Source organism: Neodiprion lecontei, chromosome 5 (assembly GCF_021901455.1).
Source record: "Neodiprion lecontei isolate iyNeoLeco1 chromosome 5, iyNeoLeco1.1, whole genome shotgun sequence".
NCBI lineage: Eukaryota > Metazoa > Arthropoda > Insecta > Hymenoptera > Diprionidae > Neodiprion > Neodiprion lecontei.
Genome location: NC_060264.1, coordinates 4,752,552 through 4,768,845, shown reverse-complemented (window position 1 = coordinate 4,768,845; position 16,294 = coordinate 4,752,552). Strand labels below are relative to the sequence as shown.

The 16,294-nt window shown below is 41.7% G+C and overlaps 2 protein-coding genes and 1 non-coding gene across 3 annotated transcripts; 1 reads left to right on the top strand and 2 right to left on the bottom strand.

The window, feature by feature from the left end:
• Positions 1-4,323: 4,323 nt before the first annotated feature.
• Positions 4,324-9,034, bottom strand: LOC107221477 (odorant receptor Or1-like). Its single transcript, XM_046741697.1, has 10 exons — positions 8,218-9,034; positions 7,937-8,147; positions 7,530-7,851; positions 7,367-7,466; positions 7,154-7,264; positions 5,417-5,895; positions 5,212-5,311; positions 5,017-5,124; positions 4,689-4,844; positions 4,324-4,597 (listed from the first exon to the last, which is right to left on the bottom strand). The coding sequence occupies exons 1-10, from the start codon at positions 8,506-8,508 to the stop codon at positions 4,547-4,549; spliced, it is 1,929 nt and encodes a 642-aa protein (XP_046597653.1). The 5' UTR covers positions 8,509-9,034; the 3' UTR covers positions 4,324-4,546.
• Positions 6,180-6,251, bottom strand: Trnag-ucc. Its single transcript has one exon. It is a non-coding gene; the product is annotated as a tRNA-Gly (tRNA).
• A 164-nt stretch (positions 9,035-9,198) lies between the features above and the next one.
• On the top strand, positions 9,199-14,675 carry LOC107221482 (dihydropyrimidine dehydrogenase [NADP(+)]). Its single transcript, XM_015660485.2, has 16 exons — positions 9,199-9,539; positions 10,422-10,532; positions 10,597-10,929; positions 11,051-11,359; positions 11,439-11,762; positions 11,846-12,056; positions 12,128-12,312; positions 12,399-12,614; positions 12,702-12,866; positions 12,958-13,110; positions 13,178-13,298; positions 13,368-13,630; positions 13,693-13,872; positions 13,974-14,198; positions 14,274-14,431; positions 14,500-14,675. Exons 1-16 carry the CDS (start codon positions 9,492-9,494, stop codon positions 14,588-14,590), a joined length of 3,093 nt encoding a protein of 1,030 aa, XP_015515971.2. The 5' UTR covers positions 9,199-9,491; the 3' UTR covers positions 14,591-14,675.
• The last annotated feature ends 1,619 nt before the right edge of the window (positions 14,676-16,294 follow it).

Below are 16,294 nucleotides of genomic sequence, written 5' to 3'. Positions count from 1 at the left end.
ACACACCAGACAAGAAATGATGTACGCTTTAACGTGCTTGCCTTATTTGTCGTAAATATCCGCACACCACTCTGAAAACTAAAAGTTAAATGAACCTAATGAACGTAGTACGTGAGTCAATACAGAAGATTCATAGCAATAAAGCTTTTACACGAGTTAGCGCAACAATTTATATAAAATTTTATTGAAAATTAAGTAATTTGATCAAAAATGCTGTTTCGTGTATATTTTCTTGGATTTGGGCTAAATAAATATTAAAAAGGCATTTGTAGCCGAACAATTTTGTAAACACGAATAAAAAACGTGGTCAGCTACCCATCGAACGTATATAATACGCAGGTAATGAGTAGTTTCATTCTATTGGATTTGACTCTGACATTTACCGATAAACGCATAGTATACTCATGATTTACGTTCAGTAGTAGGAATCGTGATATATTTCAGGACTAGATAGTACTGTTACTAATATTATTATTCTATAGTACTTATAGTTCTATGTATCGCTATTTATTGTTACTACAAATTAAACAAGATCGTAGTTTAACGTTGAACCAATTCTGGGCCGATGTCCTGCTTATATTCTAATACTTTTCGAATAGTATATCATGACGCCTACTACTGAACGTAAATCATGAGTATACTATACGTTTATCGGTAAAGATCAAAGTCAAATCCAATGGAATAAAATTACTTGTTACGAATTTCCTGCGTATTATATACGTTTGATGGGTAGATGACCACTATTTTTACCAGTGTTTACAAAATTATTCAGGTGCAAATCCCTTTTTAATATTTATTCAGCCCAAATCCAAGAAAATATACACAAAACAGAATTTTGGATCAAAATACATAATTTTTAATAAACCTCTATATAAGTTGTTGCACTAACTGGTGAAAAAGCTTTATTGCTACGGATCTTCTCTATTGTCTCTATTGTCTAACATGACCGTCTTCTTCTGATGGATAATAATTGTTATTTTCAATTGAAGGGAAAAGAAAATAAAAAATATTGTCAAAATAATATTTCTGTGATTTCGATGGCACAGAAATATTTACGTGGCTGTATTACTATACTTTGTTACTTTGGAAGATGCTACGAGTTCATATGTATGTTATAGATATGTTGAAACGGTATCTAAAAAAATAATAAACACGAAACCGATTTCAAACAATACAGAGCAAAAGTTACTAATAACCGCATGATCACATGGGATGATTATTAACATGAAGTTTTCCTCAAATTCGACAAGAACTAATATAATTAACCTATAATATACGTATCATAGTAAACTTAACACATATAAATAACGTTTAAAAACAGTTCAAAAATATTCATGAACGTTATATAATAAACAATAAACTATTCCATATTTTTATGGTACATCGTTTGGTTTAGAGAAAAAGACGCAGAACATTACACATAGTTTCTTTTGAAGAAAGAAAAGAAAGGAAAGAAAAAAATACAGAAGAGACAGAATTTGAGTTGCAAAACACATTATTTTTTCAACCAAGAATGCTCGATGTATTAAGACAAAATACCACCATATTTGGAAAAATATGTAGTTGTACTTACCAGCGTTATTTAATGACGAATTTGCTTCTTCCGTCTAGGCCGCAGATTAACAATAGCTTCTCACCTTTTTTGCTACACGATCACCGATCGATCCGAGCACCTCCGCATTCGGTTGACGAATAACGCCATAACCAGCGCCTGAGGCCAGTTGCAAGGGTGGGGATGAATATAGGCTCCCAGACAAAGACAAAGATAGAGGAGACGCAAGAGCGACAGAGAGATCGTGCCCAAAAGGGAATCAACTTTGCCATATATGCCCGTGTTATTCCGAGCTGTCCTTGTCTTACCACTCGCTATACTTACACTTACTGTATGAATGCGCGGTCCATGGGATAAGTTCTGTCTCTACATATAATTATTGCGCTCTTACTCTAGCTTGCAGCGTTACCGACGCTGACGCACCAGAGCAGGAGAATAATATATCAGTAGTGACACAATGTATAACGCACAGAACTCCGATAAAATAGCGCGAAAAATAAACGTACAAACGACGTTAAAAATGCGACAGGATATGATGAACGCTTGTTTTAGCAAGTACTCATACAAGATATTGAAGTCTTGACGTAATTCGTGCCAAATAATGAGATTTAATATATTATAATATGATAACCAATATTGTGAAATAATTATAAAAATGTACAATAAATTATTATTCTTGGTACGAAATTATTCACGTTTCGGACACTTCTTTATTCTCTTCCTTTTATTGGTTATATCTATGTTCCATGCACCGGTAAATGAATACAAGATCAGTGTTCAGCTTTAGTTACCACATAATATTGGCATCAAAATAACGGGTAATTAAAGTCCATTTTTCGGAAACTAATTATAAGATAATCAACTGATTTGGCCACCGCTTGGCATCAGGCGGTTCCGCATACATGAATACTAAAAGTGCGTTCATAATCTGAATATTGTACTCAACGTTGAATTTTCCTCAATCGTGTTGAAGTAAAACAAGTATGAACCCATTTGATCAAATATACATATTATACAATTCAATGTATCTTGAAAATAGTCCGATATTGAATAAATTTCATAAACGGTTATTGAACGTAGATCACAAGTAGCAGTAAAACGTGAACAATAATCGTTGAAAAAATACGTTCATCAAACGATGAATATATTTCTGTGCAATAGTGGAAAACCGCAATAATTAAGCGCTTAATTGGGGTTGCTGGTAGTTGTATGATGAATGTACAATATATATATATATATATATATATATATATATATATATTAGGGTGTGTCGAAAATGAACTTTTTTTTTTCTTCGCTCCTACCACTCAAAACTTTAGGTTTTGACATTAAAGAGGTCCTCGTTCAAGGAGGGCGCTGTAGCTTGAAGTTTAGAAGTCGCTCAACGAGGATTTAGGTTTCCCATCTAATTAACACGTAAAAAATATTGTTTTTCGTTCAAAATGATGTCAGGCATCCAAAAAATTGGCGATTTCTGTGCTTCTTGGCTTATTTGAAAGCATGACTCATCCCCTAAACGATGATAGGTCGTTTTTCGACTTACCTTGTACCAATTTTTTTTACGCCACTTTTCGACCACAATAGTCACTTTTTCAAGTTTACAAAGTCTCCAATGTATCAATGAGTTCAAAATGAATTGCTACAAGTATTGATTCTTGATTCGAATATAAATAACCAATTCCAAAAATTAGTGAAACATACAAAATTTCTCAAAATAAACATGGTTTTTTGAATAAAATTGAAGATACGGAATTTACCAATTTTTAGAATTGGTTATTTATATTCGAATCAAGAATCAATACTTGTAGCAATTCATTTTGGACTCATTGATACCTTGGAGACTTTGTAAACTTGAAAAAGTGACTATTGTGGTCGAAAAGTGGCGTAAAAAAAAATTGGAACAAGGTAAGTCGAAAAACGACCTATCATCGTTTAGGGGATGAGTCATGCTTTCAAATAAGCCAAGAAATACAGACATCGCCAATTTTATGGTTGCCTGACATCATTTTGAACGAAAAACAATATTTTTTACGTGTTAATTAGATGGGAAACCTAAATCCTCGTTGAGCGACTTCTAAACTTCAAGCTACAGCGCCCTCCTTGAACGAGGACCTCTTTAATGTCAAAACCTAAAGTTTTGAGTGGTAGGAGCGAAGAAAAAAAAAAAGTTCATTTTCGACACACCCTAATATATATATATATAGATGTTGTAGACACCAAGATTGAAAATGAATTTCATAAACGTCTATCACGCGTAGATCAGAAATACCAATAAAACGTACATTATAATAGTCGAAGATATACGTTCATAAAACAATCAATATACTGCTGTGCAATGGTGAATAGGAAGTATGATAAACGTCTAATTAAAGTTGCTGGCAGTTGTGTCATGAATGAATATTATATGTTGTGATTACCAAAATCATAAACGAATTTCGTGAACGTTAATAGCTCGTAATTTGTAAATTCAAATGAAACGATTCTGATAAAACGTTGAAAGATGGAGTACCAACATCGTTAAACATATAAGTTTTAAACGATTTTCGTACGAATAATGAACAAATATACTATACGTTGCTTTTGCTATAATAATACGTATTTTAAACTTCTGTATAATGAAATACGCATAATAAACAGAGTAATCATACGAATAATATCCATCCGAAATATTACAGTATATGTGATACGGTTGAATTTTATACTTATACCATTATTAAACGACTTCGACGTTTCATATACGAAATTTATACTGGTGTGTGTTTATTGGGAAGAATATATTTTTTATGCGGCAGCCACGTGTACAGAGAAATCAACAAGCATGTAATGTTAATTTAATATTATTCTACTTGGATAAACTATGTATTTTTACTTTTTGTGACCAACGAATTACCGCGACATCAGTAACGTAGCGTTTCATTTCTAATCGGTGGTACAAATTTCTCAAGATTAGTTAACCACGCTTCTTCTAAACGCAAATAGATCGGCTACCGACATTTAAGTTGAACTCTGCAGTACCGTGAACAACGAGTAAGACAATCTGAGAATCTGAAACAAAGGCGGGTTCTCGATGTGTAAAAGTGAGAAAACAATACGCATCAATAATGATCAATCGTAATTGACACGGGCAAAAACTCACACTGACAAAAGTTTCCAGCGACAGAATTAACAGATTTCCGGCTTTCAACGTGAGCGGGCGATTAGCACGCAACATGAGTAGCTGCAAATCTCGATTAAAACGTTTCCCGTAATTCCACCAATTTCCTTCGTAGGCCGCAACGACGACACTTTGGCTCTGCGAAAATTAGCGAGACAAAATCAAAACGAAAGAGCAAAAAAATTAGAAGAACAAAATCATCTGTCAAAAACAAATGGAGAAATCGTATTTCCTAATTTATCTCCTTCGCAATTCTCTCATTGCTGAAGAAATATCGTGCCAAAGTTCTCGCTAGTTAAAAGTTACTCACTTGTACAAAGATTTCGTTTCCGTGCCAGCAGTAGATAAATATTTGATAGATCATACAGCACATGTACATCGTCATGCCGACGAATTCAGCCGGTATGAAAACTTTTAGCTGTGAATTTGTTTGAGAATCTATTTTTCAACGTTTCTAATTCTCAGTCACTCTTATACGATCGTTTATGGATTATTCGCTTTTTACCTTAGTAATGTGAAACGCGGTCAGGCAAATGATAATACAGTTGACGCAGAATTGAAGGATTATTGTGCCGTTAAATATCGCCTCGACTTCTTTCGTGAAACTATAATTTAGTAATTTACAGCGAATAAGATAACAGAGAAATCAATGGAAGAGGACGAAGAGGATGAAACATTGGATTACTGGCTGACCCCCGTCCCTCACTCACTCGATAATCGCTTTGTGGTGCCGGATGCAATTCCTCAACTCATCGTCGTGGCATGATTTCCGAATTCCGATCTGGCCAAGATTGCTTTTCAATATTTCGAGCTGGCAACAAGCGACGGTAATCAAACCGGCTACCAAAGTGTCCATCGCCACGTTGTGGAAGCAGGCAAAAACCACGGCAACCGTCTGATGCACGCAGGTGATTTCGAAGGCTGGTGTAAGGGTCACGTTGTAAGGGTACCAACCGTCCATTGGTAGCCGGCGATTATTGCCCGCGATTATGTTGGCGATCGGGGTAAAACCCCAACAAAAAACGGCCGCTGCACCGAAACTCTGATAAGCGACATGGTGGAGGATACCTTTCAACGCGAACGAGCTCAGCAGGTCTTCGTAGCGAAAATTGTGTCGAGAAAACGTGTCGCTTTTGAGGATCTCCAGTAGTTTTCCGATTCTCACTTGTCGACGAATGATATTGAACACCTTGAAAAGCAAGTTTTTGGATTCATCCGTTCGACTTTAGAACAGAGACGATTCACCTACTCGAAGGAAATTAAACGAGTAACGGGATTCCGATCTTTTTTATCACTTGAAACCGCGATTCGTCCGCTCGATCCGGCGAACCGGAACGCGAGGAATTTGGTAAATTAAAATGATCGAGCGTTTGAAGGTGATCTGACGGTGCAGGAATTTTTCCGACAAAAACGTAACCGATTATCGCATTCAATTTTGCTCAACTTAGTTCCGAAGCGTATAAAAAATTTTCGTGCGATGGCCGGGAATCGAACCCGGATCAACTGCTTGGAAGGCAACTATGCTGACCATTACACCACCATCGCACTTGAAGACAAAGATGCGGTTTGATCAGATACCGCGTTGAAGTGGTCGGGTGAAAACCGGAGCAAAAGAGAAATGCATCTAAAGTGCAAGACTGCAAGAGCCTGTGACTGGTGCACGGCACATTTGCCCGGTGTAACTTGTACAGTGCACGTGACATGCGTCTCAAACCTTGAATGCGTGCGAGGTGTTCGTCATTAGAAGAAATGCACCGGCTACCATCTTCTCAATGTCACCCCAAATCGCTATCAAATTTACGGCCTGAACCACGAGATAAACACCGAGCATAAACACGAAGCTGAATATCCCGTACATCATGTAGATGCCTCGATAATAACCCCATGGGGGCCACGTTCCCATGTAACGAATCATACCGAGGCTGAAGCGAACTTGAAAATTAGCCTCCAACCGTCGCATTTTCTCTTTTCTCGATATTACGGGTATGTGGAAATGGAACCGTGGGATAAATCTTTTGGAAAATACGGTTGTGAGATCCTTAACGAATTTGCATTTTATCAGAGTTACGTGAAAGGGGAGAGTTTTAGTGCGTCAAAGGTTGTAGAAGCGACTTGTGTAAGAGATGATTAAAAATCGGACTTAGCTATACCAGCGAATCGAACCTCCTGAATATTCCACAGCTTTCCGAGAGGCAATTAGAAGGTAAAGGAGTGCTGGATTATGGGAAATTGATTGCCTTAGCGACGGACTGCAGGTGTGTAATTACTCCCAGGCTTTAATTTTCGCAAAATTATTAGACGAGACTCGCCTCGGGGATGAGCTATTACGTGGCATCGTGATTACAATGACGAGAAATCGAATAGGTAATTACAAATGACGCGCCTTGTTTTTCTTTCGCCTTTTTCTTTCTTATTATTTTACCGTCTTCGGACCAAGCTAAACTCACCTGAACCGCAATCTCGTTTCCGAAGTAGCAGTACATGAAGAGTTCGTAAATGATCGCCATCATGTACATCAAGTTTCCGAATATCGTTGAAAAGCTGTTCAACCGACCGGTCTGAAACATGCGAGCACCGTAATTTCTACTTCCGAACACCGCCAGGAACACTTTTATCAAATTTGCGAGGAGATTTCATCGGATCCGAGAACATCCGATTACCTGGGAGACCGCGAAGGCGGCCGTACAGATGACCAAAGAGTTCTCCAAGAATTGAAGAAAAATTGCGTACTTGAATATGTCTTCAAACTCCTTGGCGTATCTGAAATTTTGACGATGATAATCGCCTCGGTTCGGTTGAAAATTATCCACCGATAAGACTTACTCAAAAATGGCAATATGGTCCTCGATGCAGAGCACGAGCTTTTGGCGAAGCTTGTTTTCGACGTACACGCGGTTGATTAGCGATTCGCTCAGTTGAGATCCGGCGACCGATCGTCCAATCTCGATTATCCTGATTTTAAGCATCTTAAATTTGCAGCAAATCACGCCCATGAAACCAACGATCATTCCGTCCATCGATATGTTCTGAACGCAGCACATCATCACGGTCACAACCTGGTAGACGAAGGTGATCTCGTAGAAGGGCGAAGCGAAAGCGTCGTGGGGATACCACCCGTTCAGAGGAAGAACTCTGTCGGTTTCATCTGAAAGAGGTGAAGACAACGTCTCGATGGTTTTGGGGTTTGGAAAGTGAAAATCGGGATATCCGATACATCGATTCCATTTCACCTTTCAGGCTGCGAACAGCCGACGACAGGGTCCAAAAACTGCAAGCCACTATTCCCATCAGCTGGAAGTTACCGTAGTACGTGAACGAGGTCCAGGACATTTGATACTGGAGATTTTTAACCAGCTCCAGGTCACCGAGGGCGACGTTTTTCGCTTCGGCATCGTCCAGCAGTCGCTGAATCCGCTTCTGGTAGCGAAACATTACGTACACCTGCGGCACAGTGATCGAAATTGGCAATGCGATGGTCTCGCCGCGTAAGGTGGTTAAAAAAATCCAAAACCTTCCAGGCGTGGACGTAATTGTTTATCAGGAGGGAAACCGCCGACGCCATTTCCCCCGTTACCTTCCAATCCGCGACGACGAAAGCGGTTTGCACAAAGAGCAAGTGACCGAGGGTGAGGCTCGTTACGATCACACTCCACGTCATGTATGCCCTTTTTCCGGCATTTATTGGCGGCCAAGATCCGCAAAGCTTCAGATTTCTTACGAGAAATTCGAAATTGTAAAAAGTGGAGACTTGTCCCCATCTCTTTTCGAGGTACCCTCTGAGTCTGGACTCGCAACAATGCATGACCTTGACGAACGTTGCTTTTGTGATCTGAACTTGTCGGTGAAATTTATTTTGCGGATTGAATCCCAGCGACTGTTCGAGTGGCGAAATAAATCGCCGGAGTTTTGACGCATGATTATTATACAGGGGAAGAAGCAACACCCGCTGAATTATTGAAGCCAAAGTTCAACACGATAAGAATATGTTTCATTTATTACGAAGTGAGCGACGTATTATCGTCGAATAGATTTCTACTTCCATGGCTGGGCAACTTTGCCGCTTTTATAGCTTTCATAACTATCAATCGAACCGAGGCTGAACTTAAGGGTGTAATCAGGGGATTTGTTTGACGATAGTTTTTCAAACGGTTGTAAAAGAAACGAATAATATATCATCGCTTACTCGAGCCCCAAATAAATCATGACTATGTAGGAAAACTTCTATGCCCCGTTTGAATTACCCGCTTTCAGCGAGAGTCAGTGACGACGAAAAAACCTGACCTCTCGCATGAACGGAAACCTGATGCTCTCATCGCGAAGAGCCAACGCGACGCTGACGTTTAGAACGTGTTTTACAATGTGTTGGAAATGTCAAGATAAAGCCGTTCACTCGTCTGTATGCGTGTCTCTCTAAGATATGATTATTTCCCCGACGAGGTGGGAAGAACGGCTTTTCAGTGAGGCCAGTCGATACCAACAGCTCGGAGACAGAGTTGCTTCAGCTGTAGCGGCTACGTTGCCAATAATAATAATAATAACGATAACAATTTTGCTAAATCTTAAAGCGCAGTTTACAAATTTAATTCTTGTATTAGTTTTACTCGGTCATTAGGCGACTCGAAGTCAGTTGCTTCAGTGCCTCTTTTGATCCATCGATTGCTACTTCAAACCTCTCATTGTTAAGTTGTGATACTCGTTATTTACCAGTTCTTTCGTTGTTTCATTTTTTTTTTTTTTTAGTACCATCTTGTTTAAAATAAATTGTGACAGTACTTCGTCTTCAAAATGACTCCAACGCCAACTTTGCTGAGCAAGGATATACCCGACATCGAAGTGAGCATAGAAACAATTCAACTCGCAGTTTCGCTAGTTAGGAACCCGAGGAAAATTAATCTTTCCAATTTCTGTACCACCACCGCTACTACTACTACCACTGTATACTACTACAGTTATTGCCAGAATTTCGAGTCTCGAAAGCATCACGAGTAAACATTGTCGCATGGCTGTCGTGACCGTGACGATGATAGCCTGCGACTGCGCGTCACTTTCAAACGCTATGATAAAATGCTTAACGAGGACACGAAACAAACTAAAAAGTAGCCTGACGTATTGCGCTAGTCGAACAAGTGGGCAAAGGACAAACGAGAGTGAGACCCAATTTGAACTGGGTATGCGTGAATTCGATATCTAGGTCAAAGTTCAATACGATATTCAGACAATCGTTTATGAACGTCAAAGCCTGACTTGCCGTTTGTGCGTTGCATCAGCGCGATATCACTGACTTACTGCTCAAAGTATTGACGCACCTGGTACCAGACTTAATGCAAGCGTAGGAATTCCGACCCAGTAAGCTGAACAATCACTTTAACTCTATTCTTCGCCCCAAGGTTGAACGTCCCCGAATTCCATGTCAAACGTTTTAAGTATTCGTCTTGCAAATTATTACTCCGCGTATAGTAGCTTCCAAGTCATAACATCCGGAGTACAAAGTATGACGCGGAGAGACGTTTTGTGGTATTTTTCACTTGTTTTTTTCGTTCCCTTTCTGTCCGTCATTGGGTGGCATAGCTCGAGGTGAGAAACTAGGTAAACGTTGCCCGAGGCTGAGGCATCGTTTTTGCAGAATCGATTAAGCTTGATGATCGCCTGCAGTGGTTTGGAAAATAAACGTTACAGAGAGAGGGAAGAGGCTAATGTTTAACGTTTCCGTTTCAGAATCTCCTGATCTTGAATCCAAAGGTGAAGAATTACACGAATCTGGTGCCTTCGGCGCAGACGAAGAAGAACAAGCAGCACTGGAAGCGGAACGTTGGGAAAAAATGCGACGTGAGTTGAAATCATTGCATCGGTCTTGGAACAGGCCAAATTACGGATCGTTTAAATTTTTCAGTCTTGTGTTCCACTGACGAAAAACTTCGACGATATAAAGCACACGACTTTGAGCGAGAGAGGTGCTCTTCGGGAAGCAGCACGATGCCTGAAGTGCGCCGATGCTCCGTGTCAAAAATCTTGCCCGACTCAGCTGGACGTCAAAAGCTTCATCACCTCGATTTCGAACAAAAATTATTACGGGGCAGCCAGAGCTATTCTGTCCGACAATCCCTTGGGACTTACTTGTGGAATGGTCTGTCCAACTAGCGACCTTTGCGTCGGAGGATGCAACCTATTCGCCACAGAAGAGGGGCCAATCAACATCGGGGGACTCCAGCAATTTGCCACTGACGTGAGTCTCGTAACAGGAGAGAAACGACATCGATTATTGTCAGTGATGTGGTTGGCAGAGGATATATTTACCATATATACTCAGTAAAGAGTGAAATGATTTTCTTTTTCACGTCGAACAGGTGTTCAAACAGATGAGAATCCCACAGACAAGAATCCCAGGACAAACCGTCCAACACGCTGACACGAAAATCGCGTTGATTGGTTGCGGCCCGGCGTCAATATCCTGCGCAACCTTCCTGGCGCGTTTGGGCTACGACGACATTACGATATTCGAGAAAGAATCCTACGTTGGAGGATTGAGTTCGTCCGAAATCCCGCAGTACCGTCTTCCCTACGAAGTTATCCAGTTCGAATTAGATCTGATGAAAGATTTGGGGGTGAAAATTGAGCACGGGAGAAGTTTGTCTACGCAAGATCTGACCGTTAAGGTTTGTAGCTTGTTCCCCACTTTCGAAACCCCTTCTTACTATTTTCGAATACGTTTAATAAGACGGAATGGAATTTCAGGGGCTGAAGAACTCCGATTACAAGGTTATCTTCATAGGTATCGGTCTTCCGGAACCAAAAATTGTACCGATATTCAAAGATCTTACTGAGGAAATGGGTTTCTTTACGTCGAAAACGTTTCTTCCCGTGGTAGCGAAGAGCAGTAAGCCGGGTATGTGTGCTTGCAAGAGCACAAGCTTACCCAGTTTGCGTGGAAACGTGATCGTCCTCGGTGCCGGAGATACGGCTTTCGATTGTGCTACGTCAGCTTTACGCTGCGGGGCAAAGAAAGTTTTTGTCGTGTTCAGAAAAGGCTTCACAAACATTCGCGCCGTTCCCGAAGAGGTCAGTGGGTCTATAAAAGCGATGTATGCGCATTCAAACGCAGTCTATTTTCACCCTCTGATATAATTCGATACTTTTCCAAGATGGAATTGGCCCGCGAGGAAAAATGCGAATTCGTACCATTCCAATCACCGAAGGAGGTGATCGTTCGAGGTGGCAGAATCGCAGCTATGGAATTTTATCGTACCGAGCAGCGCGAGGACGGAGAATGGATTGAAGATGAGGACCAAATAGTCAGACTGAAAGCCGACTTCATCATATCCGCATTCGGATCTGGCCTCTACGCCACAGACGGTTAGAATCTCAGAATTCGATTGGCGAACCCTGTTTTTAATACGAAATTGATCAAAAGTCTTGTATTTTAGTCAAGGATGCTATGGCGCCAGTGAAATTGAATCGATGGGGGCTACCGGAAGTGGACGTCAACACGATGGCCAGTTCTGAGGCCGGTGTATTTTTCGGCGGAGATATCGCCGGGGTTTCCGAAACCACTGTCGAATCTGTTAACGATGGAAAAACCGCCGCATGGAGTATTCACAAGTATATTCAGGTGCGATTTCGAACGATCAACTTTGTCTGTGATTCCCCTGAAGATTTACAGTTTGAAGCGATGATGTGACGTTGTGATTCTATCAGGAATCCAACGGTGATCTCGTGCCCAACGAACCCCAGCTTCCTAAGTTTCATTCGCCGATCGACGAGGTCGACTTGAGCATCGAACTGCTCGGAATGAAGTTCGAAAACCCGTTTGGCTTGGCCTCAGCGCCACCAGCTACGACAAGCGCCATGATTCGCAGGTCCTTTGAAGCAGGATGGGGCTTCGCTGTGACGAAAACGTTCGCCCTCGACAAGGTGATTACTTCGACAGTTAATAACGAGCATTCCACCTCCTCCGTTTTAGATAGTCCAATGATCATTGGTTACTCACCCGTTTCTCAGGATATGGTGACCAATGTTTCACCCCGTATCGTCAAGGGCGTAACTTCTCGACATCACTATGGACCGGAACAAGGTAGCTTCCTCAACATCGAGTTGATAAGTGAGAAGACAGAGGCGTATTGGTGCAACAGCGTCACGGAGCTGAAGAGGGATTTCCCTTCGAAGGTTGTTCACAGGGTCGAATAGTCAAACACTACAAATTATCTCGAGCTGTTCCTTTTACGTCATCAAAAATAACGGCTGTTCTCGTTCTCAGATAATCATCGCCAGCATAATGTGCAGTTACGACAAATCAGACTGGACAGAGCTGGCGAGAAAGGCGGAAGCCGCTGGTGCCGATGCCTTGGAATTGAACTTATCCTGTCCCCATGGAATGGGAGAATCTGGAATGGGACTGGCTTGCGGACAGGTTCGTATTACTCTCAATCACGAGTCTGGTCAAGTTCCTTCTTAAAGTCCCTGAATCTCATCGCCAGGATCCTGAGCTTGTAAGGAACATCTCGAGGTGGGTGAAAGCTGCCGTGAAAATTCCATTCTTCGTCAAACTGACCCCGAACATCACCGATATCGTGGAGATAGCAAGAGCAGCGTACGAAGGTGAGTTTTTGCCAATTTTTGCAGTGCCGTGCAAAGGTGACGTACTTTTATCGCTCACTGAACTTGCAGGCAAAGCGGACGGCGTATCAGCGATAAACACGGTATCTGGTCTGATGGGAGTCAAAGCGGACGGATCGCCGTGGCCGGCCGTTGGATCGGCAAAGGAAACAACGTACGGTGGAGTTTCCGGAAATGCGACGAGACCGCAGGCGCTTAAAGCAATATCTTCGATAGCTCGGGCGCTTCCGGGCTTTCCTATACTTGGCATCGGTGGTATCGATTCCGCGGACGTTTCACTCCAGTTTTTGCAGTGCGGCGCGTCCGTTTTACAGGTGAATTGAGAAGGTCGACCGTCTTCGAACACTCTATGATACACCGTCCGTGCGTTTTTCAGATCGGAAGTGCCATACAGAACCAGGACTTCACCCTCATCGAGGACTACGTCATTGGAATGAAGACTCTGCTGTACCTCAGGAGTCTCGAACAGGTCAAAGACTGGGACGGCCAGAGTCCACCGACGTTCAAACACCAGAAGGGAAAGCCTGTCGTGTCGCTAAAGCACGCCTTGGGGAAGGTATGAGATTACCGTTAGACAGGATCCATCCAATCACATCTCTCCCAACTTTTGGCACCCAACCTTTCCACGCACATCGATAAACCCAAATTCTCGTCCAGGACGTCCCTTACTACGGTGAATACCAACATCTTCGGGAGAAAAAAATCGCCGAGTTAAAGGCGGCAGCCGATCTTCCCGGATGTCCACCACCTCCTCTGAGGCCAGCACCTCAGCCAGTTGCCGCGGTTCCTGCCCTGAAGGACATCGTGGGCCAGGCCTTGCCTCACATCGGGAGTTACAAGCAACTGAACAATAAGCAACAGGTCGTTGCGCTGATCGATGACGTGAGTAGGTCGTCGTTAACCTGCGCAACCATCTGTCATCGACGGTTGTTAAATGCGTTTCCTCTATGTTTTCAGGACATGTGTATAAACTGTGGCAAGTGTTACATGGCCTGCGCGGACTCCGGATACCAGGCGATCACTTTCGACAAAGAGACCCACATTCCACACGTCACCGACGACTGCACTGGCTGCACCTTGTGCTTGTCTGTGTGCCCGATAATCGACTGTATAAGGTTGGTCATCCCGTTTTATAACTTACCGATCGATTGCTCAGCTGACGAACTTTTGTCCGATTATACAGCATGGTTCCGAAGACCATACCGCACGTTATCAAGAGAGGAGTCGCACCGAAGGGATACCAAAACTTGCCCAGCGATTTGCTGTGTCAATAGTTTGCCTAATTATAGATTAAAATACGAGTACCTGTAATAATCTCGACGAACAATTATTTTCCAATAAAGTCATGTACTTATGTTACACAGGAGTTCATGGTCTGCCCTCGTCTTCTGGTATACGATTAATTTTCCCTGTTATCCTGATGTATTTATGAGAAGGAAAAGACTCGAATTCGTTCTTTCTCCAATTTACTTATTCGATGATGCGCGGTTGAGGTTGAATTGCATCTGAAACGCGTCTGGAAAGATGATTGGTGTTAATATTGGTAGATTTAATCTTGGCTTAGAGCGTAACTTGATTTACTTCCTTAAATACCACCGTGAAATATCTCCATAGTTAATTGACAAACGAATAAGAATTTGTCGACCACGACACCCTTGACGATTTAAATTATGAATCAAGATCTTGAGCAACGCCCGCCTCAATTCCAGAGGCTTAACGAGATTAAATGAACTCTGAATAAAAGATATATTCAAGCTCGTAGTAAATTAAGATTAACCTTTCGCCAGATGCGTAATTTTCTGCACCCCTCGAGATGCCAGATCAATAATATCCGCATTTTCGGGCCAATGAATTCACGTTTCAAGTTTTGACTTCATTTTTCTTCCCTTTCCAATTAGGTAATAATTCTCTGATCGCAATATCTGTGAACCACTTTACAAAATTTAAATTGTTCCTGTAGCTGTAAGACCGAATTAGAAAGTTCGAACGGACTCGTAACGGAAACTGTAATGGCAACTGATGCAGGAAACGCGTAAATACATGATCTCTGTTAATACGGTTTCCATGGAACGATGAATTGCTCTTACATAACTCGTCGACCGCCCGTTTTATACCAGTAGTCGAGAATATTTCCGCGATCTTGATACACCGACGTTGATGATCAGCCCACCATACAGGTTTCCAAGAGTATGGATCAACGGAGAAAAATTTTTACTAAACAGGAAGAACCCAAGAAGCGAAGGAGAACGAAAAGGAAGAAAGGACGAAGAGGAACTGGGGCAAAGAAAATAACAAGAGAGCATAAAATGCATTGCGTGACTTCCGTACTAACCGAATAATACCGTATTGTAAATTCACTCGCACGTTGTTGGTGCGAATCATTGTTTGCGGTCGAAATGTTGCATAATTTAAAAACGTACGAAAGTAATTATCCACGCCAGAACATAATTCGTACTTGTAGAACACTTTCAGCCCGCCTGTTACACAAGTTTCGGAAAACAAAGTGGGGCCAAAGACCGAACTTCAAGGGTTTATGTTTTATTTTTATTTTTTTCTTTCAATTCGTTTTGGATTTCCTTCGTGAAAAACGTTCTGGAAAATTGCGAGGAGCCAATTTTTCTAAGACGTTTATGATCGTCTATCACATCCTTGTCACCTGTTCGGAAAACCTGGTCAAATAGGACATTAGAAATTCAACATAATATTCGTAATGGCACAATGTCACGGTGGATGTGAAATCACAGCATCTGGCAACCCAGAGCTAACAGCTCTTCAACGGCGAAATTGACTCTCGAATGCACGCGTGTCCGCGATTCAGAAACGGAAATGCGTTGAGACGTGCGTCGAGACCATGTTCCGATTAGAATCGAATTTGAAAAATTTCAGGGACTAAAATTTGCCCGAAGAGGCGTTTTCGAACCGAACAGGGGTAAAAATGAAAAATTTGTAAAGAAGCTAGGACTTCGTTTGTAGAACTT